The 24,301-nt window shown below is 36.9% G+C and overlaps 4 protein-coding genes across 4 annotated transcripts; 1 reads left to right on the top strand and 3 right to left on the bottom strand.

The window, feature by feature from the left end:
* Positions 1–599: 599 nt before the first annotated feature.
* On the bottom strand, positions 600–5,197 carry LOC107591671 (sodium/potassium-transporting ATPase subunit beta-1-interacting protein 1-like). Its single transcript, XM_016280892.1, has 8 exons — positions 4,952–5,197; positions 4,451–4,742; positions 2,812–2,949; positions 2,577–2,657; positions 1,936–2,133; positions 1,758–1,818; positions 1,587–1,668; positions 600–631 (listed from the first exon to the last, which is right to left on the bottom strand). The coding sequence occupies exons 2-8, from the start codon at positions 4,502–4,504 to the stop codon at positions 622–624; spliced, it is 624 nt and encodes a 207-aa protein (XP_016136378.1). The 5' UTR covers positions 4,505–4,742; positions 4,952–5,197; the 3' UTR covers positions 600–621.
* Positions 5,198–5,960: 763 nt separating this feature from the next.
* Positions 5,961–11,926, bottom strand: LOC107591625 (U5 small nuclear ribonucleoprotein 40 kDa protein-like). The gene is made up of 11 exons (XM_016280834.1): positions 11,864–11,926; positions 10,464–10,624; positions 9,601–9,730; positions 9,154–9,247; positions 8,851–9,016; positions 7,487–7,609; positions 7,266–7,386; positions 6,792–6,874; positions 6,517–6,578; positions 6,331–6,434; positions 5,961–6,191 (listed from the first exon to the last, which is right to left on the bottom strand). The coding sequence occupies exons 2-11, from the start codon at positions 10,569–10,571 to the stop codon at positions 6,142–6,144; spliced, it is 1,041 nt and encodes a 346-aa protein (XP_016136320.1). The 5' UTR covers positions 10,572–10,624; positions 11,864–11,926; the 3' UTR covers positions 5,961–6,141.
* Positions 11,927–12,219: 293 nt separating this feature from the next.
* Positions 12,220–15,072, top strand: LOC107591626 (nucleolar protein of 40 kDa-like). Its single transcript, XM_016280835.1, has 8 exons — positions 12,220–12,303; positions 12,452–12,531; positions 12,624–12,681; positions 12,772–12,872; positions 13,071–13,162; positions 13,281–13,381; positions 14,130–14,254; positions 14,433–15,072. Exons 2-8 carry the CDS (start codon positions 12,457–12,459, stop codon positions 14,589–14,591), a joined length of 711 nt encoding a protein of 236 aa, XP_016136321.1. The 5' UTR covers positions 12,220–12,303; positions 12,452–12,456; the 3' UTR covers positions 14,592–15,072.
* Positions 15,000–17,539, bottom strand: LOC107591627 (fatty acid-binding protein, heart-like). Its single transcript, XM_016280836.1, has 4 exons — positions 17,386–17,539; positions 15,911–16,083; positions 15,446–15,547; positions 15,000–15,284 (listed from the first exon to the last, which is right to left on the bottom strand). Exons 1-4 carry the CDS (start codon positions 17,456–17,458, stop codon positions 15,231–15,233), a joined length of 402 nt encoding a protein of 133 aa, XP_016136322.1. The 5' UTR covers positions 17,459–17,539; the 3' UTR covers positions 15,000–15,230.
* Positions 17,540–24,301: the final 6,762 nt, after the last annotated feature.

Raw genomic sequence — 24,301 nt, 5'->3', positions numbered from 1 at the left:
GGGTCAAAGGTTGGCCGCCTTGTGAATACACAAACATATACAAAGGCCTATGTGCTCAAACACACACACACAGAAGATCTGATAATGCACAAAGTCCTACAGCATTCCCCAAATACACATCTACCCAACCTACAACATTCATCTAACACATTACATTATATTGTCTTATATCAGAGTATAAACAATCTTTCTCTTACACACACACACACACACACACACACACCAGAAAGAGCTGAACGGGTAGCTCCGGGATGTGTTCAAAGATTACCTGGGTCAAAGGTTGGCCGCCTTGTGAATACACAAACATATACAAAGGCCTATGTGCTCAAACACACACACACAGAAGATCTGATGCTGTCTTCAAGTCTTATTTAATAAATAATTGTCTCAATGAGGCTTTAAGCATCTTGTTGTGGTCCTGTCCATATGCTTGCTCTCTCACCCTGGCTGGTGCTGCACTATAGATTTTCTCCAATAGAGGGAGACAGAGTTCAAGAGACACAGACGTTGAAGCTGATAGAACATTTCCCACAATGCAGAGGACTTCATCTCTCAGAGATAAGCAGCTGTTTTCCTCTGGGGAGGGGGGGCTGGGGGGGGGGGGGGGGGGTCCTCTGGTTTCTATCCAGCCCTGTATATATATATAATAGAACGTTAAAAAATTACAAACAGACACATAGTGAGGTTTCTAAAGAAATAGGCTGTGTTTGAAGTACTACCATACTAATAGTTTTTTTATGGTACATAGTTTCAACAGCAGAATGACCATATATGGCAAAATGAGCAGTATACAATCGAGCACACTGCAATAAATTCAAAATCTCAAGTACTATCAGCAGTCTTTTAACATTTTTCTTGACTTATAAATTATTGCCCAGCTAATTGTTAAGGCATTTTTACACAAAATAAATAATAACAGATAATAAGTAAATAAATGATAAAAAGTAAACTAATAAATCAATAAATTGAAAAATTTATTAATTAACAAATAATAATACATTTCCAGGACATCACTTGCTGAACTAAACAAGAAATGTTTTATAACACCACGTCACACTATTTTTTTTTTTTTTTTTTTTAATGTTCATTATTCCATAAGGCATCTTTCCATTATGTCATCACTTTTTGGATAATGCACTGGCTGACTCTATGGACACTGGACAGGATATCTGGGCACCCCCTCCCCCTTCCTTTATTTTTTACATTTGTATTTGTGTTATTAGGTATTATTTTTATTGTTTTATTGAATGTAATTAGTTGGGGTTTGGTAATTAAGGTTATATGATATTGCAGATTTTTTTCTTGTGGCAAGTTTGTCATTTGTGCACTTGTTATTCCATGTAAACAATAAATAATAAAGTAAAATTTAAAAATATAAATACATAATATAAACAAAAGACAAGGTTTATTTTTAAAAAGAAAGTAAAAGAAAGTTAACTAGTTTTCCTGGTGTGAACAGTGTCTTTACACACTATATTTAAAAACATTTCTTGAGACTATGAATTTTTAAAAAGAGTACAATTTTTAAGTAAAGAATGGTTCTGATATTTGAGAATGCGTAATTTAATGTAGCTATGTGTACTTACATATAGAGAGGCTGCAGCTGTAAGTGAGAACTCTTTTGTGGAGGCTGGTAACTATACGAGTCCAATCCACCAATGAAATCAACTGTAACAGAGTGAGAGGACTCAAAACTCAAGCACTTTAATGGCAATGTAATTCACTTTCAGGTTCTAACAAAAGCCAAGAATACTTACAGCTGTCCTCATCATCCAGGAAGACTTTACTAACATAGCAGGCATAAACAAATCCAAAGAGCTGAAACAAAGAACAAAATATGTAAACAGTCAATCAGTCATCCTACTTCTCTGCCAAACATTCATGTGCACATACTTTTGTAAATGAAAAGAAAAGAGATCAAACGTAAGTACTCACTGCAAGAAACACTTGCAAGGCTGAGCTGACCACCTCTATGTATTGGTAGTCCAGTAGGCAGCCACTGACAGTGATCACATGATGATCCTGAGGAGCCAATGGTGAGTCAGGCACTGGAGTAACTAAGCAACCAGGTCCATTCTCCATCCACCAGGAACGATGAAGCGATGTGTTAAATGTCATTAGGAAATCCCTGTCCTACAGCAGAACACAAACAGGATTTAAAAGGCAAAAATACCATAATCATGAACTCGACGCTGTGTACTTTCTTAATCATAATCCAAATTCTTAGTTTTTCCAAAGAAAAAATGCTTTTGTTCCTTGTAATCATTAAATATTTTAATTTAATAATTACAAAGAAGCCCTATTATCATTATGGATAATGCTAACTGATAAACTCAGTTATTTTGCTGGATGCCTGCTTTTCAGGATCAATACAATTCCCAATTAACAAAATGAAATAAAATGCCCTTTCTTTCATTAATACAGTAATAAAATGGTTTATGAATGCCGTTTCAGGTTGACTCTTAAGATTAAAGCATAACAAGGCATAAAATCTAACATTTAATCAGACACTTTGGTGTATTTACACAATGACTTATCATAGACTGGAGTCTGGACCAATGCAGTAAATCACCTACCTGTGACAGGTGACCAACTTCCAGGTAAAAGCAGATGATAAAAGAGTTCCAGCCAACCCAGACCACAAGCCACACAGCATACTGAAAGTGACAGACATGCATACTGTATATGTGCACATATAAAAAATATATTAACGAATGCATATGAGACATGTATAGACAATGCAAATAGCAAACAATTTTCAGCTGTAGATGCAAAATGTGGGCAAAAACAAATGTGTTCTTTTTTTCTTACCAGTATAAGGTATCTGGAGCGGATTTGCACTGTTCCAAACACTCCCAAAATGACGGCCATGATATGGAGAAAATTGGCAAGGATGGGAGCCCACTGAAATCCCAAAAAGTCAAAAACCTGCCTCTGTAATGCAGCGACCTGTGAATAAACCAAGAACACTTTACATACACAACCATCCAAGATTACAAAAATGTACGCATGCATAAGTGTGCACAAAAAGCTTGTGCCAATACAAATAACATCATATATAGTCGTCGAACCTTGTCCCATGTCTTTGCAGACTTCAAAATGAGCTATACTGGGTTTATTTAGGCAAACATCAGACAGGCAAAACAAGCTTGTGCAGCAGACTCCCAAGTTATATTGGCAGGAAAATGGTACACAAAGTCTGGTATTGCTGGCTACTATTCCTGGCAGGATTTAACACGTGCAGCATCCATCCAAACAGCCCAGTAATCGACTGCACATTAACCACATGCAGGAGAGATGGAAAATTCTTCAGAGAAGGATCATCAGCCACAAGGACTCTGTGCCAGAAAGCTCAGATGCTTTCCGTACACTCGAACATCCGTCAAAGTACTGCACATCCTCTGCCGCTCGCATATGGGTTTATTAAATATTTTGGCTAATTTAATGATGGAGTCCACAGACTCTGCTTGGCCGTTGTGGTGGGTTAGTTTAGCCAAACCTCCAAGCCTCTTATGCTCGCCAAAGTTGCATTTATTTGATTTAAAAAAACAGTAATATTGTAAAATATTATTACAATTTAAAATATCATTTGAATATTCATTTTAAAATATAATTTATTCCTGTGATGTTGAAGCTGAATATCTCCACAAAAATAGTAAGCAGAATATTGTTATATGCACAATATTAATATCTTTCAAAAACAGTAAAAAAAAAAAAAAAAAGAAGTAATATTTCAAACTTTTGACGAGAAGTGCACTTTAATTAGTTAAGTTCTAACTTGTTTTGACTAATTCTGTATGGAAATCAGGTTTTTAAGAAGATCATTGGGTGTGAAAAGCCTAAAAACAATTAAAAAAAAAAAGATTAAAACTGTGAGAAACCTGTTATCACTGAATCAGCAGTACAGGCTGCAGTGGACCATTAAACTCACTTAAGCCAATGGCAAATAAATAAAAATATTGTCTCCACACACATAGGAGCAATCCCAAAGCTCCTGTACCTGTTATCACTGAATCAGCAGTACAGGTTGCAGTGGACCATTAAACCCACTTAAGCCAATGGCAAATAAATAAAAATATCGTCTCCACACACATAGGAGCAATCCCAAAGCTCAGTGCTGCAGCTGTTTCCATGGAAACTGCCTGGAGCCCCAGCCCACAGCCCTATGAGAAAAGAGCCCCTTCATCAGGAGGCCCCTCATCCTCACGTCTCTGGTCTGTGTGTTACACAAATCATGCATATGCATACATATCTGGGGCATGAAGTTTCTCCAAGAAAAGTTTTGACAGGCTTCTCAATTGGCCCCCTAAGAAAGGAACCAGGACACATTCTCCCTTGGCTTCACCCCTCCCAAATCAGAACCCCTGCGTCCTCTCACACAATCCCTCTATAAGTTTTTCCCCCCCAGGAAAGACTAGATTTTAACTGAACATGAACAAGACTGTCTTACCAGCTGCAGGCAGCAGATGACCACCAGCGTGCACCTCCCGTCGCACCGACCCATGCTCTCGCGCTTGAGGCACGGCTTGGGCCCCGCGAGGCGTCGGGAGAAAGCGGAGTCCCCGGTGAGGTCCAGCGTTTTGCTTCACGGTTACTGTTCAAAACATCAAGAAGCCCACCGGGCCGCGTGCATGCTTCGGTGCGTCGATGCTTTCGGATGGCTGCTGGTCATCCCGGATCTCCTCCGCTGAACTGTCCTAACCAAAGCGTCCTACAGCTCCGTTGCGGTTCCGAATCCACACCTTCATTCCGTACCGGGTACCAAGCGCAGACAAACCCAAAATAACACAAAGAACAGAGGAAGAGTCAGAGAGCGCGTTTAACTGGCAGAAATGAGCATCATATGATAAGCATCAGACGGAGCGCGAGCGGGGGGGGTGTAAGGGCGCGATTTAAGAAAATAACGCAAATGAAATCTGGAACGAGCACAAAGCGAGCCTTTGTGACTTACAGTGAGGTCCAGTATTCGTTTTTCCGAGCTGATGTGCCGTCAGGGGTCTCAGACTGGCGCTGTAGCTTGAGCAACCATCCTCCTACTCCGGCTCTTTGTCAACATCGGCACCGGGAGGGTGAGCGGAGCGGAGCGGGGTTTGTGGGTGGCCGCTCACCGCCCGCTCGACACAACACGAGGCGTTTTACAGAGCACAAAGAAAATCATCATGCGGCTATGGACACTCTTTTTACCTGCAAAAATTACTCTTTTGAAACTAATATTACATCATGATGACAAGATAAATACCTACAAACATACTACATTCGTAATCAGACTAGTTACTTTTTTATTGATTACATGATTATATATTATTCACATGGTGACATGGCAAGCAGGTAAACAGGTATAATTTATTACGTTTATTTTAATTGTTGTGATTTTAAAAATATTTATTTTAATTTAACATTTTTATGATTTCATTCATTTCAATTTTATGCTTTTTATTACTTCACGAACCCCCTGAAGTCCCTTCATGAACCCCAAGCTTTTTTACGGAATATAATGTTTAATGCACTTGATGTTGTTAATAACAATGACTATAATATATTTTCTTTCTCTTTATATTTTATATCAAAATGGTACAAGATTTTTTTTAAATCTTATTTAAAACCGTATTTAAATCAATGTGATGAACCCTTCAAAAGTTATCTAAAAGTATATACTGTATGTGGAGCCCAATCCACATTGAAAAGCTGAGTTTCAAATTCTAAAAAGTCTTGTGGATTTTTATTTGAACCATTAAAATGAAATAAAAAGATAAGTGTCAAAATGAAGAAGAAATATTTTACGCCACTAAGCTAGATTATTACACTGATCATGAGAACTCCTTTGTAAAAAAGGAGTATATATATATTTTTTTTTTTTATATATCATTCTGGATAACATGGATCACTATTTTTCATTTATCAACTGGATATATACCATACTTTTGACACAAACTGACAATGCACAATAATTCTAGAAACAGGTTTATTAAAAATAACAAAAACAAAAGCCATTATTCAACATTTTCCCCCCAACTTGTCATCGCTGTTTTCAAATCAAATACTATTGGCAAAAGTCCCAATCATATCCCCCTCTACCCATCCTCTTCTCACTCTCACATTCAGACAGTCACATAAACTGCATTCGCACACACAAACACTCAGTTATTGAATCTCTCCGATGTAAAGACGTTTATCACTGGATCCAGAAAGAACTGTGGGAGACATAAAATAATGGAGTCACACATGGAGCAGAAATGGGTAAACAGTATGGGAGGAATGTGCTCCTTTTTCAATTCCAGATATGTATAATATTTTAATAAAAATAAAAAAATAAAAATAGATATATTTTACCAATTGGTTCTTCTGGATGGAAAACAACCTCATTCACAGACCCAGCATGACCAGGGAGCTTATAAAGGATCCTACGGGATGTTGTGTCCCAAATATACACAAACCTACAGCACAAATATATCACATTAACCTCAAACATAATCAGACTGTGCAAACACTGCATAACCCACACAAAAACACCCATACCTGTCAGCAGAACCAGCTGCAATCTTACTCCCATCAGAAGACCAAGAGCATCTGAGAAGATTCTAAAACACACACACACACAAAACTCATTTGTATGAACTTCCAGCTCAGCATCAGTAATGTTCATTATAAGAATGAACTGATAATTCATCCGATTAAAAGTCTAACCGAAAAAAAACATTTGATAGCAAACACAGTGGAAATTGGTCTTTAATAAACAAATAAACCATAAAATATAAGCTTTTTTTTGTAAATACAGAGAGAATTGTGCTTACCTTCTCAAAGTTATGGACATTTCCCTGAAAGATCTTCACACACCTCTCCTTTGGTGCAAATGGACGGATATCCCAGACACGCACTGTTCCAGACACACATAAAACATCAGCATATGTAGTAGACGTACACAGTCAGTCATGCACACATTATAACAGGTACACATACACTACCATTTAAAAGTTTGGTGACAGTAAAATATATACACATTTATTTAGAAATTAATACTGTATTCAGCATATAAGTAACGGTTTTAAAAATGTATAAGAAATGTTTCTTAAGCACCAAATGAGCAAATAAGAATGATTTCTGAAGGACCATGTGACACTGGAGTAATGATGCTGAAAATTCTGATTTGCCGTCACAGAAATAAATAAAAAAAAGTAATATATTAAAATATAAAAACGTTTTTTTATAGTACTGTTTTCAAAAATCATACTGACCCCAAACCTTTGCACACATGCATTTAGGCTTACCGCTGTTATCCATTGAGTTAGACAGAAGGTAGGACCCATCTGCACTGAGACTCAGACCTGTCACACAGTCTCCATGACCCTGCATACTGTAAATCAGTTTGTTCTGTCTGAGGTCCCATACCTACAACACAAAACACATACACACAGCATTAAATATATGTACAAAAACATATTCAGGCACAAGAGCACAATCCGTTGCAGAGTATTTGTAGCACACAAACCTTTATGTCATTGTCGATGCCTCCTGAGATGATCTGGTCACTGGTATCATTGAATGTTACACTAAGAACCTGATATGTGTTCTGGAAAGTGTGAACAGAGGCCTTCTTCCTGATGTCCCACAGCTACAATAACACATGAACAAAGTAGTACTGAGGACAGTTCAAATTCTCTCATGTTTTATCTAGACATTTCAATCAACAATAAAATGAAAAAGATTCACTGTAACAACTATCAAACATTATCATAATCCAGACATCAAAATTTATTTTATTTACTGGCTATATGCCTTTTCATACAAGACAGGACAGTAGAGATTTTTGACAGAAATGGGAATGGGTTGGGCTTACAAACTAGGTCGCATTCGAACCAATGTCCCCCTTGAGCACATCAGTTTGATACAGTTCATGAGCGTCACACAAACAATTTTCAGTTTCTGAATAAGGGCGTGCATTTTCTCTGTAAACTGATCTGTAGCAATTGAATGGTGGTGGTGGCATAATGGTTAAAAGATCTAAGCTAATATCTGGACCTAAGGAAGTATAGAGGAAGGATACAGAAAACTGCTGAACTGCCATCAACATACTCAACCTCTTACAAAACCCCAGACAGCTCCATGACGCATTTGATGTGCTCCATGTATGTGCACTGGTCAATGTTTATGTGAATAAAAGCCTATAAGAAATCAGTTGTGCCATATAAAGCAATCATTCCTGTTCTGAAGACTTGGATTAAACCACTTGATTCATATGGGTTACATTTACTATGTGTATTTGTAATTTTTGAAGCAAAGACTTTTACAGACCTTAATCAAGGTAGTGCCATATTTAATTTTTGAATGAAAAAGAGGCTGTGACTGATAAAAGTACAGTGTGTTCAACTGATTGTACTGTTGTTTACAACATACTGATAAAACGTTTTCCAGAAAAATATTCAGTAGACAAAAACACCACTAAAAAGGGTTGCGAGTTGTGAAAATTATACTATCTAAAAGCTTTATACAGTGCGTGCCATTGTAAAGATTGTAAGTCTATCACTCATGTTATATTCAGTATGCCGTCTAACCTGATTAAGGTCTACTGGATAGACAAAAATGATGATAGAACATTTAAAATGTCTTCATTTGTGTTCCGAAAAATGAGTTTGGAATGACACAAGCATGAGTAATTAATGACAAAATGTTAATTTTTGGGTGAACTATCTCTTTAATTTTACAGCCATGTTATGTTTTAACAACATTTAATGCTGCAGCTGCACTGCCACTATATCCTTGGCCTAATCAAAAATGTAAAAAATTGTAATAGAGCTTTTTTTTTTTTCATTAAGTCAGAGAGTTTAAAGTCTAGACTTGGTGAACTGAATTTACCTTTACAGTTCCATCATCACTGCCCGTACAGGCCAGCTGTGGGCCGCGCCGAGCCGGAAAACACGAGTTCACAAAGGACGTGTGTCCTTTCAGACGCTTCACACGCTCCCCTGTCTCACTGTCCCACACACACACCGTCTTGTCCGTACTGGCTGAAAAGAGCAGACTGGAGGACACAAACACACACTTAGTATGTGACAGATTGATGCATTTATAGAAGAAGAATATATAACCTACAGTATAAAAGTTTAAAATGACAGTGTAAATGATGCAGAATTTTTTTTGTCTTTTACACAAACGCACCTGCCATCAGTGTTATAATGAAGCTCCATCACAGCTCCACTGTGGCCTTTAAGTGTTGCATAGTTTTCACAGTCTCCATATACATTCCACAGCACTACAAAACATGGGCATTAGACAAAATCACCAAAAGCAATTCAAACACACATGTGAATCATTACATCAATCAAAACCAACAAAAGAGCAATAATATGCGAGTGCTATATTAGTATATTATTATAGTGTTATATTTAAATTTCACAAAGAAATGTGCAGCATTTTGTCCAAGCAATAATAAAAGGACACATTTAATTTATAATTTGTCTTAAATCTAATTTTGTTTAAAAAAATTATAATAATCGTGAATCGAATCGAATCATGAGTTGAGTGAATCATTACATCCCTAATCAATACTACCTACACATACAAAATAATATATAATAATAAAATAACAAATGTCATGTGACTCACAGATGAGGCGGTCATATCCAGAGGAGGCTAACGTGGCTCCATTAGGGTGAAATTTGCAGCAGTATACTTCACCTTCATGACCAGAGAGCAGCATTATAGGAGCCTGCAGACTGGAGCTGCGTGGGGGGCCCTGACATGAACACAAATAGACACACACACACACACACACACAGAATAATGTTTGTTTATGCAGGTGCTGTTATAAATAAATGATGATGAAGCTTCCCCCCCTAATCATGCACCCACTAAACTTTGACTGCAGATGGCAATGTGTTTTGGAATCTAAAATCTGTTTTGAACAAATCCTTTTCATTCGCTTCTATGCACAATATTTTTGTCTCTTTTTTGTTGTTGTTAATTGTGGGGAATGTGTGTATAATGCTTGAACTTATAGTAGACTGTTAGAAGTTTAGTTAATTTACTTATATTTTACCAAATTTAACATTCATAAATGCAAGTTCACTTATAAAAAATAACTTTATGATTTTGTTGACTTAAGTAAGCCTGTGCATAGTATTAGAGACTCTTTAAATAAGAAAGCTATTCAGACTTTAAAAGTTTGTTAGCTTTACAAAGAATGTATTTGATATTATTATTCCCGATTGTATTTATATTTTTGTATTATTTATTTATTTTTGTAGTTGTTTTTCTCTTTAATTGTTGTTTGCACAGACGTACAATGTTCGATATTTGAATTAAAACGAAAGTGCATGTAACCTGTAGAAAGATTCACTGAACGAATCGTCTAGGTAAATTGATTCAAAAGATTGAAATCAGTAGGATGAACCAAAGTCCCATAAATACAAACGCTTGAGCCCCAGCTAGTCTTTTCCTTCGAGTTCAGCTCAGCCTCTCAGTCTTACCATAGCAGAGAGCTGGGCCTGCGCTGCAGCCACCAGCTCTGTCCGGGGCCTCTTCACTCCGGCGGGAACGACTGCCATCTCTGCGCCGCGCTTCTTTGGTTCGATCATTGTTGAGGAAAATACTCAAAACCCGACAATAAATGAAAAGCCATCAGATTCTTCTTCTTCGTCGTCTTCTTCTTCGTTGACGTTTTTTGGCGGCTGGCAAACCAGCTTTAGGTGCATTTACCGCCACCTACTAGGATGGAGTGTGGAGCATTGACGTTAAAGGGGTCATATGATGCTGCTAAAAATAACATTATTTGGTGTAATGAAATGTTTTTATGCGGTTTAAAGTTAAAAAAACACATTATTTTCCACATACTGTACATTATTGTTTCTCTATGCCCTATGTCTTTTAGAAACGCGTCGATTTTTACAAAGCTCATCGGTCTGAAAAGCGAGGTGTGCTCTGATTGGTCAGCTATGCAGTGCGTTGTGATTGGCTGAATACCTCAAGCGTGTGACGGAAATGTTACGCCCCTCACATACTGTTGATGCCGTGTCCGGCCGGAGCGATGAGACAAAAACATTAAAACCCATTATAAACGAGGCATTTGTTGCATCCAGTGGGGACATAATTACTGATTATAATGACTTATACTGTCTTTTTAAGCGTTGCATTGCATTACATCGCATCGTGCCGCGTAAACATAAAACAGACTCATGTTTTCCTATTATAAATAATGATCGATTAAGTGCAGTGTGTCCAATTCTAAGGCGAGATATTATGCTGTCTTCCTTTCTATTCCCAAAAATTCTCCTCTCATTTCCAACTGTTTTTTAAATATTATATAAATGGCGTCCTTTATTCTCACCATCCCATTTACTTTGCCATATATCTTTTAATGCTTTTTTAATTAGCCCTTTTATTTCTAGTTTACTCATTGGAACATTAAATTCTATGTCTGGATGTTTTAATGTTTTTTTTCGCTAGTTGATCCACCACTTCATTACCTTCTATTCCTATATGTGCAGGTATCCATACAAAAGAGATCATTGTTTTTCTTTGTATTCTGAACAAACTTTATAAAATGTCTAGTTGAAGATTTACCACTCTTTAAACTTGATCATGCTGAAAAAGTGTCTGAACATATGACTACTTCAGGTATATTAATGTCTTCAAGCCACTGAAGAGCCAATAATATGGCAATCATTTCTGTTGGATAAACTGATAGGTGATTAGATGTTCTTTTTGCTATTCTATACCTGAACCTTGGAACATATATTGCTGCTGCTGTGCGTCCTGTTTCAGGATCTTTAGATCCATCTGTATATATATGAGTTACTGATATATATTTCTGATCTAAATATTTCTGTACTATTGAATCTTTAGATTCTTGTCTGTCTATCAGATTCTCTTCAAATGAATGAGTTTTTCGAGCCACCAACCACCACCGAGCTACACACCCTCCCTCGCCGAGTGAAACACATCCGGTAACACGAAGGCTTCTGATTGGCTGGCTCACGCACAACGCGATCTTATTGGCTACTGTTAAATCTCTGAACCGGAAGACAATGCACTGCCACTCACGGAACTCATGTTTCATCCAAACAAGGGGAATGTACTGCTCGAAATGTATTTACGTTTCGTAGCGTATTAAATAGTAACGTGGCTCTCGGCATTTACATTTTACCTTTTTTTTTATTATTGGATAATGATTTTTGTAATTAAAACTGCGACGATTTAACACGTGCACTTTGCAGTCATCTTGTAGATTCTTTTCAAATTACGCTAAACTCTCCTAGACCTAAGAAGAAGAAAAAAAAACGTTCCTAGACCTGATTCGCAGTCCATCAGGTAAATGCATTGATCTTGGCATATTCTAATCTGGCATGAGATGCATTACATAAACACTAACGATGGCATCTTTAGATTTCATTTTGTTTTATGCTTCAGCATAACTAGTTACAGAAAGATAGCAAACCATACGTGTTCCTCTCTGTAGGTGTGATGGCAGAGGAGCGGATGAGCGAGCCAGCTGGTCTGGATGGACTGCCGCCTATGTACAGCATTCTGAAGGGAGAGGTTTGATTTAAATCCCCGTATGCAGAATATAAAAGCACATTGAAATGTCCTCTTGTTGATTTATTCACCTTCGTGTTTTCTTATTTACTTAGGTAGTTTCTGTCACAACATACGGTGCTTTTGTTAAGATTCCAGGATACAGAAAACAAGGTAAAGTTGGAGAGTTATCAAGATGTGTGTTCTTATTGAAATGAAGATGAACACACAAGTATTTGTGTTTATTTGTGTTTGCATTGGCAGGTCTGGTTCATAAGAGTGAGATGTCATCCTGTCGGGTGGATAACCCAGCTGAAATTGTTGATGTAGGGGAGCACGTGTGGATAAAAGTAATTGGCAGAGAGGTACATTCAGTTTGCATGTACGCAAATACAACAATATCAATGTCATTTTATACTGTTACCAACATATGTTCATTGCATATACTAAAAGTTAAGTTTATGCTGTGGTTTTACATGCAGCACTGATTAAACATTGGCTTAGTGTTCTTACATTCGGATACAGTATTTTAATCATGCTTTTTGATTTCCATCCACTATCAGATGAAAGATGATAAAGTAAAACTGTCCTTCTCTATGAAATCTGTCAATCAAGGCACTGGGCGGGACTTAGACCCCAACAATGTTATGGCAGAGTAAGTGGTTTTATGGTACAGGAGTGCTTTTTTTGAGCAAACCAAACCTTGTACTTATAGGAGGTTAAGTATGATCATACATAACCATACCAAATTGTGCATGCATAAATATTCACAGACAGGACGAACGTCGCCGGAGACAGTTTAGAGATCACACTGAGCAGAAGATCACGCTGGAGGCTGTGCTCAACACCACATGCAAAAAGTGTGGCTGCAGGGGTATGAACCTCCAGGTTATGTCAATCTGACCCAATTCCAGTGTACGCTAGATTTTTGACCCTATTGACAACATATTTTTATCTTAAACTCAACCCTAATGCTATTTCAACAAGATTCAGCCAAATTAAAAACATAAGTCATGTTTTTCTTCAGTACCTTGACTTAAGTACATGTTTTGGTAAAATAAAGAAAATCTACTGAAAAACAACTCTAACTTAGAAAATATGAAGGACAGTGCTAGTCTTTGTGACTTTATTATTTAAAAAAAATTCTGATTGTCATTTCAGTAGTTACACTGCCATTTAAAAATTTGGGGTCAGATTTTTAAAATGTTTTTGAAAGAAGTCTCTTATGTTCACCAAGGCTGCATTTCTTTGATAAAAGAATACAGTAAAATTGTGAAATATTATTTAAATAACTTTTCTATTTTGACACATTTTAAAATGTAATTTATTCCTTTGACAAAGCAGAATTTTCAGCATCATTACTCCAGTCTTCAGTGCCACATGATCCTTCAGAAATCATTCTAATATGCTGATTTGGTGCTCAAGAAATATTTCTTAATACTATTAATGTTGAAAACAGTTGTGCTGCTTAATATTTTTGTGGAAATTGTGATACATTGAGTGTCAATTTTAGATCTCACATTCATTGTCTTTATTTGCAGATTGTACTTTTAATCCCTGAACATCTGTTATGACAGTGTTTAAGTCATAAATAATGACTTGTATGTCTGTTTGTATGTAAGGTCACTTTGCAAAGGATTGCTTCTCCCAGCCTGGACTGCAGTACAGTTTAGTGCCAGAAGAAGAGGAGCCGCCGCCGCCGCCGGCCAGTCAGCAAACCCAGTCAGAGCCCCAGAAACGTAAAAAGGTACAGACACACCTCTTTGACAGCAGAATTATTGCACCAGATTACATGCCTGTAAGCAGTTGTGTAACCCTGCTCTTGTTTTACTTGTTGCCAACTTTTGCGATAGTTCCTTGTTGCAGACTTCTTGATCTGCCTTCTATTTGCATGCTCATGACGCCCCTTTGCATTTTTCCTGCAGGAAAAGAAGGCAAAGAAAGAAAAGAAGAAAAAGAAAGAGAAGAAAAGAGACAACTCTTCATCTGATAGCTGCGATGGAGACACCAAACGGCCAAGGCATTCACACACGCATTCAGAAAAGAAGAAAAAACACAAGAAACACAAACACAAGACAAAGTGATCATTTTGGTTTGCGAAATAGTTGTGATATGCACGTACAAGCTTGTGCAAAAACAGGTTTTTTTTTTTTTTGCATGTACATCAAGATTAAATCTATCTAAATGATTTCGCAATGTATTTTTTGTTAATATTGTTTGGCCATTAAAAGTTACTGGCTTCATGTTTGAAGGTTAAAAGGTTCACTGAGCAACCTCCAAATGGCCTTTCACCCAGAAACACACAGACACAAGATCCAGTTGCTTGATATAGAACACATGCGCGTTACCCAGCAGACACTGGAACATGCTTAAATTAGAAAGACCTCACGGAAACATAACAGTGTGTTACACGAAGTCCTGTTAAACAACAAAAACACACGTGGCACTGGAGTGTTTGATGTAAATGTTGACAATAAATTGCACAAGGTCAATTTGGAGAAAATGTTATTTATTGTAGACCAAAGGCATTTGCCATAACACTGACTGAAGAAGCATATCACACACCCAGTATATGAGCTCTAATACAGACATCTGGAGGTATGAAGTTGGAATTTTATTCAGTGTTTGAGGAACGGTGCAAATGAAACTGAAGAACACCACAGAAAATCCATTGGAAATGTACATAGCCATTGATGAGGATGGGTTGTGACTGAGGTTTCCCTTTATTCCCCTTTTACATAGTGTCGTGTGGATACAACGTCACCAAGCGTCAATGTCTGTTAATAAAAGAGAGAGGTTGGCCTGTTGATGTACATTTATTCAGTCAAACACCCATAAATATTGGCAAAAGTAATTACTTTAAATTGCTTTTGCTGACTGTTCTTATAATTCTGTTCCCAGCCAAAAGAGGCACTCGCTGTAAGTAAACAATACTGACCAGTGTGAGGCTGTTGTCATTGACATCTCGGACCAGGGTCGTCTCTTTACCGTCCCATTTCTGAACATGAACCAATTTGCCTCCATCTACAGTTACCACAGACTGAGGGACAAACAGAAGCAGCAGGGTAAAGGTCAAAAGACAAACCGTTCTTAATTGGAAAACCATCTCATTTTTACTCTTGCTACCCAGGAGCAGCGATGAGTGGCGTTTCTATGCTTACATTAATGACTGACACGATGAATGTCATGGGATAGGTCAATCTCCCACAGGGGCTTCATAGAAACCCTTGTATCCCACCAACAAGACCCTTTTGTGTTATTCAAGATGAGCTTGCATGTCTTTCACCCAATTCACGATGTGTCAGTCGTGAAATTCTACGTGCCTTTAGAAATCTCAAAGCACGGGACTACTGAAAGTGGGACTAATGTGTGCTCTGTGCACTGCACATTGAGATTTTATTACCTTGACTTTACGGTCATCTGCAGTGGTCTCGTCAAATTCTTCTCCCAGTTTGAAATTGATTTCTGTGGTTTTGAAAGTGCTGACGGTCTTAAGTGTGATGACGTCGCCCTCCAAGGAAATGATGGTTGTGGGCTTGGTCATACTGCCAACCTGACGCGTGGCAAAGCCCACGCCTGATAGATAAACAACACACACTCTATAAAAGGTATGAAGTCATTTCAACAATCCACATGCAGAGAAATTCACATGGACAGCATCAAGACCCAACGATAATTTTAAAGACTGGTCTGTACTGTAAAGAAGTTAAATATTAAGTATAATTAATTATTATTAATATTTTAATTTGACAAATTTGAAACATTTCTAAGGGTTTAACTAAATAAAGGCCCTAAATATAAAATCATTTAAAAAATAATAAATTAAAAAATCTAAAGAATTTTTACTAAGTAAAGTCTTTAAATATGAAATATATTTTCTAATAATTTTAAAATTAAAACTCATTCTAAAGGGACCACCATTTATTAGAGAAAATGCAAAAGAAGAACGAGCATCTGCATAACTTAAGGGCAGTATAGTAATAATTAAAGATTGCATATATATCCAGAGGTTAGTCACGAATGAACAAATGTCTGCAAATAACCAAACTCTGGAACAGTCAAATTGGTCAAATCAGCACACGTGCAGTTTTGGGTGAATGCAGCCATTACTATTGATTTGTTCAGCAAATACTGTGAGGGAGTATGTGTGCAAATGCAGACGGGGCAGACTCTTCTTTGACCACAGATAAAGAGCAGAAAATCAGGGCTCATTGCAGTTCGCTGAAGAGCAGTGAATTTGAAAGCGGTTGGTCGAAAGAAAAAAACACCCACACTTGCCTCCCTCCTTCCCTCTATCTCCATAGAGTTGCACGCTGATTGATCCCCCCCCCCCCCAATCTTCCACTCTTAAGCTACAGCTCACTCAACACTACTTCAAAATCACAAATACTACACAACTGGCCAAAAAATGGCTGGCAAGCATCTAAAACACATTTCCATTTTTTGTGTAAAAAACATCCAAGGTCACGATATAGTTCAAGTTCTTTAGGCAGTATGTACCTTTTTTTTCTCAAAAACAAGTTGGCAAAATAAAGGGCTCATTGTATTTTATACAAGAGAACCGCAGTAGCTCTACAGTCACTCTACACTACTGCATGAATCTGGTTGTGTGTGTGAAAGCACGTGTGTGTGAGGTTCATCGAAGGAGACCCTCCTTGCACCACATGCACTCCATCTTAAACACACCCATGCACACATAGTAGCACAGATGCACCTGCACAATAAATGCTCCTCAGATCACATTTCCCACTCTGAAGCTATCAGAAACACACACCCAAACTACATGTGCTTACTTGCATCAAAAGGCACACCCTATGTTTAGCAGTAAAGCAATACACACCGCATACATCTTACAGCATTCACCCCCTCCTTACTCACCGAGGGCTTTCATGTAGTCATCGAAATTTTTGCTCTCCTTTAAGTTCCATGTGCCAACAAAAATGTCTGCCATGTTTAGAGCTGAGTGAGAGAACAAGAGCAAAGAATGAGAGCGAAAAAGAAAGAGAGAGTGAGAGAGGAGGGTAAGACAGCACCACTGAGCTCCTGCAATCTTACTGGCTGATTTATAACTGCTGTTTGTGATGTCATCACTACAAGCCTGGGGGGTGAATGAGGGAGGAGCAATGCCTGGAGAGGAGAGGAGAGATGACAGACGGGCGGCAGGGGGGTCGGAGAGATGGGGAGTTGAGAATTGTAGGAGAATCAATTATGAAAGATAGAATAATGAAAGATAAGGAAGTCAAGGGACTGTGCAAAATCGATGCGACATGCGAAAACATTTCACTTTCTTTAGAGTTTCCATATGAATTTGACTTTAAAAATGTCTGCTAAATGAATAAATGTAAACGTATTGGTCCAAAATTGGCTCCCAATTTGGACTCTCAAGAAAGACTTGATTTGGGATGGACTTATATTAAAATTATGGCTGATACAGATAAGCCAAAAATTATGTTAAAAAACAATAAATGGCTGATATTAAAATTCTATACTATTTGTCTCATTAAATAAAAAACTAAAATATTTTTAAATGCTACAAGTACATTTAAACATCACAACATTATAATATACAAATTTAAAAAGGATGTTCATTTTGAGATTTGCTAAAGATGATAATTATAGCATTGTTCAATTGTTAATGTTTTAAAAAATAACTTTAAGTGAAAGCAAAGATAATCTAAATGTAAGAATGGGGCAAATGAGCATGCACTAAATATCCACCATTGACCCATACACAGAAAAAAATGGTGTTTTCACTCAGAAACTGCTATTAAATTTCATAAACTATTATAAAGAAATTGCAAGTAACAGACTGTATTAAATGTGAATACTAATGAAGTACATTTTTTATGTAAAATGTACTCCAATAATCGTTTTTACAGTCTAATGTTTACTTTAAAAAATGTATAGAAAATAAAATATCTAACTTTACTTTTCTGAGTCAGTATTTACAATTACTTTTTATCAAATGGTCTGAAGTTGATTTTTAGTGAATGTATAACGTCAGTTCCTCTTCCATTTTGATCAACATGTTCATTTTGTCACTGAAAAACTTAAAAAAAATAAAATAAATTTAAATATGTGCTACAGTTGTTAAAAAGAAAAGTCATTTTGTTTGATATTTTGTTCTTAACATTTATTCATTTAGCAGATGCTTTTTATCAAAAGTGACTTACAATTGAGGAACATTCTAAGCATTATCTATCAGGCCATATTCTTTTCTCTCTCTTTGTGTCTCTTTCTTTTACAAGTCACTGAGGACATGGCCTTATGTCGGAGGACTCTTTCTTCCCACCTTCTACACTCTTGGCTGTTCAGCTCAGTAAGAGGCAGTGAAGATCTAGCCGTATCAGCTGCTGTTTGTACAATAATCACCAAAACATTGCACCAGAAACGCTAAACCTCTTCCCCAGCCCATCCTTTGAGCAGCAAGGCTGAATTTACAAGTGTTTGTAAGTGAGGCTGCACAGTCTGAAACAGATGATTGTTTCAGCAAGTAGGCTATGTGTGGAACAGTTTTTCCACAAACAACCGCGGGAAGGATCTGAATACCAAGATTGCACACAATAAGGTCTGGGGTTAATGCTGAACTCTTGAATTTTTTATAGTTTGTATGTAACGTTAAGTTGAAGATTGTTATCAGAGAGCAGCTGTTTTATAGTTCATGAACATTAGACATCTGGTGTAGGTTCTTTTGATCAATAACAGCTTTTTACTAAAAGTATTAAAAATTGTTATCAGTGAAATAAAGTAAAAAAAATAAATTAGATGAACTTCCAAAAACATTTTAAAAAAATAGAAATCATGCAACTAAAATAAATACACTGCAGCTGAACTACTGCAATGGCTAAAATTAAAACTGAAAAAAAATGCTATATTGACATATTTAAAAAAAAAATTACAAAAGCACATAACAAAATTACTAAAAGCATAAATTTAAATGAAAACTGCAAATATACAAATAAAAGATCATTCTAAATATTAATGAATACTATAACAGTATATAAATAATACTAAATTAACACTGTAAGTGACTAGACAAACTATATGTCACTAGCAACTACCTCTACAATCTATAAAACCCAGCTCATTTCCTTAGAGGTTTATTTGGAGGAAACGGTTTGTACTCATCATTCCCCTGTGGGAACATGATGTGAAACGTTCACACATCCTTTGAAATATGCACCTGTTTGAGCACAAATATGCACAGACACACACCCTTCTCTTTGTCACTTCTCACAGATATTTATATTTATACTTGATTATCTTTACAGCTACTATACCATACCATATTTCTAATCTGCAGATTATTATCAACTGACATTGATCAATTACTGCTAAATTGTATTATAAATGCAAGATCTCCCATAAATTGCAGGTACTGCAGGTGTGTCAGTATTGACAGCATTCAGATGGTTTCTGAGTTTTGTAGTGTTCGTGGTTAAGTAAATAAATATTAGACTGAAGTGGCAAATCAAAGACATTTTGCACTTCACTGACAGTTACAAGTACTCTATTCCTGCTCTCACAAGTTTTTGCTGTTGGCTTTGGAAGCTTGTATTATCCATGTAAACCAAATGATGTAAAATATAGGCCACTTCTCTCAAAAGGACTGATGATATAACCTTATGTGTTGTATAACGCCACTTCTGGAATGATTTATAATATGCAGGTTTTCACCTTTACACACTTGGTATTTGAACACACACTAATAGACTGAGTGGACTGTCACTGTGTCTAACCCAACACAAATGTGTGACTAAACACGGTATGCAGAGTTCATGTGTTTTGACATTTTACATAAACAGGTGGCCGACAGAAACAGGGGAAGAGGAAGAGAGGGAGAGAGAGCAGTTTTAGAATGGTGATATGTCAACCTTCTTTTAAAACACACAAAACACAGATCATGAAAACAAGGTCAACAAAGTCCAAGTCACAAATCCAAGCTCTTTTACTAAATACCTACATATCTTGTTGGCATGTCTGTTAGATTCTGGTCAGCAGCATTTAAAATCATCGAGTCGCGAATTCAACATGGAGGTCTACTAATTGTTAATAACTAATTTTAGTAAATAATACAAATTTGCATAAAACACAATGCAATATTATGTTAATAATGCGCGAATCAGTCAACGACTCTTTAAGGACACCGGCCCTCCAGGACCGAGTTTGGACACCCCTGATTTAGAGGTCCACGTTTTATAAGATCCATCAAGGTTCGTCTCGCGCATCGTAAATGTCGTGTGGTGCACTCAGCACAATTAACGTTAGCTAACCATCTACTATCTTTATAAAAAGAACAGGGGTTTATTATAAATCTGTGCAGTGTAAATCTATAATAACGTGATACAAAATGATAGTACTCACGTTTTGTAGTAGCCTACTGTCCGATACTGAACGGAAATCGCTGTTGCTATGGTTACCATAGTTGCCAAGCCCGCGTATTATACGCGACTTTTGGCTCTTTTTTTGTAAAGTTGCGTGAAAAAATCCCGAGTTGCGGTTTTTTGGGTTTATTTTTAAAAAATATATGGTTGCTTGTTAGGGAAATGTGACAAGCAACTTCGTTTCTTCATTTATGTTCGCCGTATTCTCCAATGCATTGGTTGACACTCTGTCTGCTCGCAGTTAACAGCCAGCCAGTGTAATATTATAAGCGCTGCAGCTTACTTTGCCAAATGTTCCGCCCCTCCTCCCCTCATCGAAGAAAATCACGTTCAAAAAGAAGGCGCGTGACGCTGTAATCCAAGCGATGATAGAAGTAGCCGTAGAGGAGTGGGATGACTTTCTTTTAGCCTAATTTTATAATTAATGTATTAATTATCATGGGCTGTAATAAAAAACAAGTAGTCCTATACTAATACTAAAACTATATAGCCTATACATTTGGTTCGAATAGCCTGTATTTTAGTAGGCTATAAATATGTAGCTATGTTACAGCTCCCTTTGAAGCTCTTGTGTTGTTCTCCTTTTCCATCTCTTCAATCCTATTCTGCTCACAGGTGATTGGAGATGAGTTTTGTTCTCACTTTGTTGCAGTTTGCAGATTTTTGCATCTGTTTTTGCTTTTCAGATAAAAGAGTGGTTTCAGTTTAATATGTTGCACTTTCATTTATTGGTAATAAATAATTGATGATAAATAATATTGATGATAATAATAAAAAATATATATATATATATATATACACAGTGGTGTGAAAAAAGTGTTGGCCCCCTTCCTGATTTGGAGTGGCCGGCCGACCAAAATTACCCCAAGAGCACAGCGACGACTCATCCAAGAGGTCACAAAAGACCCCACAACAACATCCAAAGAACTGCAGGCCTCTCTTGCCTCAGTTAAGGTCAGTGTTCATGACTCCACCATAAGAAAGAGACCGCAAAAATGGTCTGTATGGCAGAGTTCCCAGACGAAAACCGCTACTGAGCAAGCTTCAGGACCTGGAAGACTTGCTGTGATAAATGGAACCATGAAACCTGCTGTTTACCAAAAAATCCTAAAGGAGAATGTCCGGCCATCATTTCGTGACCTCAAGCTGAAGCGAACTTGGGTTCTGCAGCAGGACAATGATCCAAAACACACCAGCAAGTCCACCTCTGAATGGCTGAAGAAAAACAAAATGAAGACTTTGGAGTGGCCTAGTCAAAGTCCTGACCTGAATCCTATTGAGATGCAGTGGCATGATCTTAAAAAGGTGGTTCATGCTCGAAAACCCTCCAATGTGGCTGAATTACTACAATTCTGCATAGATGAGTGGACCAAAATTCCTCCACAGCGCTGTAACAGACTCATTGCAAGTTTTCGCAAACGCTTGATTGCAGTTGTTGCTGCTAAGGGTGGCCCAGCCAGTTATTAAGTTTAGGGGGCAAACACTTTTTCACACAGGGCCATGTAGTTTTGGATTTTGTTTTCCCTTAATAATAAAAACCTTCATTTAAAAACGGCATCTTGTTATCTTTTACTAATATTTAAATTTGTTTGATCTGAAACATTAAAGTGTGACAAACATGCAAAAAAAATAAGAAATCAGGAAGGGGGCCAACACTTTTTCACACCACTGTTTATATATATATGTTTTGGGCTTATTCTTCTAATATTAAAATACAAATTAAATTCTTACAAGTATGCCTAAATAATGGAAGCCACTGAATATTTAAAAAAAAAAAAAAAAAGTAATTCTGAGTTTGGTTTTTTTTCTCAGAATTGTGAGATATAATAGCAATTCTGAGAACATATCGGCCTTTTTCCACCTCAGAACTGGACTTTATATCTAGGAATTCTGAGGAAAAATTCAGAATTGCGAGATGTAAACTGGCAATTGCGAGAAAAAAGTCAAAATTGTGAGAAGTCGCAATTAAATTTTTTTTATTTTGTATTCAGTGGCAGAAACGGGCATCCATACCTAAGTAAATGTCCAGGGGTGTAGTTTGTCGGGTGGGTGCCCATGTACAATAACCAAAAGTAGCAAGTACAACCACCCATCCCCCCATGACCACCTTTACCAGAAGAATTTATCACGTTTTATTGTAGGCTTATTTATTGTGGTACATTCTGTTGAACTTCTTGTAGAATTTATAATAGATAATCTGTTAAGGGAATAGATTGTCCCCTATAGATTTATATTACAACTGTGGCATGTTGTAGCTGTTGTTTCTAAATGTGCAGGCTGTTGTTTTTTCATAACCAATGCTATATAGATTATAAAAAAAATTTAAAAAGTAATTATTGGCCTGCAATGATTAATAGGCTAGCCTTATTATAACAAATGCTGTTAAGAACTTTGGTACATTCTCATAAGAGCAAGCACAAGTCAGAATCGAGAGCCATGTGTAAAATGGGTTCTAATGATGAGTGATGGAAAAACCTGGCCTTCACATATTCCAAGAGATGTTAAGTTAGATTGACTTCCCAAGGCATGTTAAATTAGAACATTCTGTCAAACTATAGCTATAAGTGCCTAGAAATAATAGAAAATATCCTATGTAAACAAGTAATTGTTAACTAGGCTATTACTTTACTGCAGTTGTTATCAACCAACTTTGCATGTGTGCAATGATAGCACAAATGACCATTTAAAAAAATAAACATATAAGCAAACAAACAAATAAATAATCCTTATGAAGGAGCATGACCCGGGACTCCACTAAACTGATTTCCCCCGCTACCCTCTAACACACAGTGCCCTCTCTGGACATGTGCATTCAACCAAGATGCCCATGTACAGCTGTCCACACACAGCAAGGGCCAGCACAGCCCTCCAAGCGCAAACATACACACAAAGCAGCACTGCTGTGTTAACAGTAACCATGACAATACAGCCCTACTGAGAGACCTCCAAACACAGTGTGGAAAGTCTTGAGAAGTTTACAATAATTATAGGCCTGCCTTAAACCAAAATAAGGAAGGCAACGAATAAAGGGGGCAGGGTGGAATGTATATTAGGCAGAAAATGTGTGCAGAAAAAAGATGGGAACAGCTGATTTATTGAATTCAATAGAATTAATTTCTTTCATTATATCTTTCACTAGTAAAGGCAATCACTAAAATATTCACAAACAGATGTTAAGTTATGATCAACATCATATTCACATCACTTAAAATGTGCCAGAAAGGTCAATAAAATATGTATTAGAACTAAATATAGACTACATGCTATGCAATAGGCTAATATTAATTAAAGAATAATACATTTAATTTTAGAAGACAAAATGCTTTTATTTTAATGTGTGTGTGTGTGTACATATATATATACATATACATATGTATGTATATTGTCTATATATATATATATATATATAT

The sequence above is a fragment of the Sinocyclocheilus grahami genome, unplaced genomic scaffold (assembly GCF_001515645.1).
Source record: "Sinocyclocheilus grahami isolate Dianchi unplaced genomic scaffold, SAMN03320097.WGS_v1.1 scaffold144.1, whole genome shotgun sequence".
Classification (NCBI taxonomy): domain Eukaryota; kingdom Metazoa; phylum Chordata; class Actinopteri; order Cypriniformes; family Cyprinidae; genus Sinocyclocheilus; species Sinocyclocheilus grahami.
Note: the sequence above shows the minus strand (reverse complement) of the source record. Positions and strands in the feature narration are given on the sequence as shown.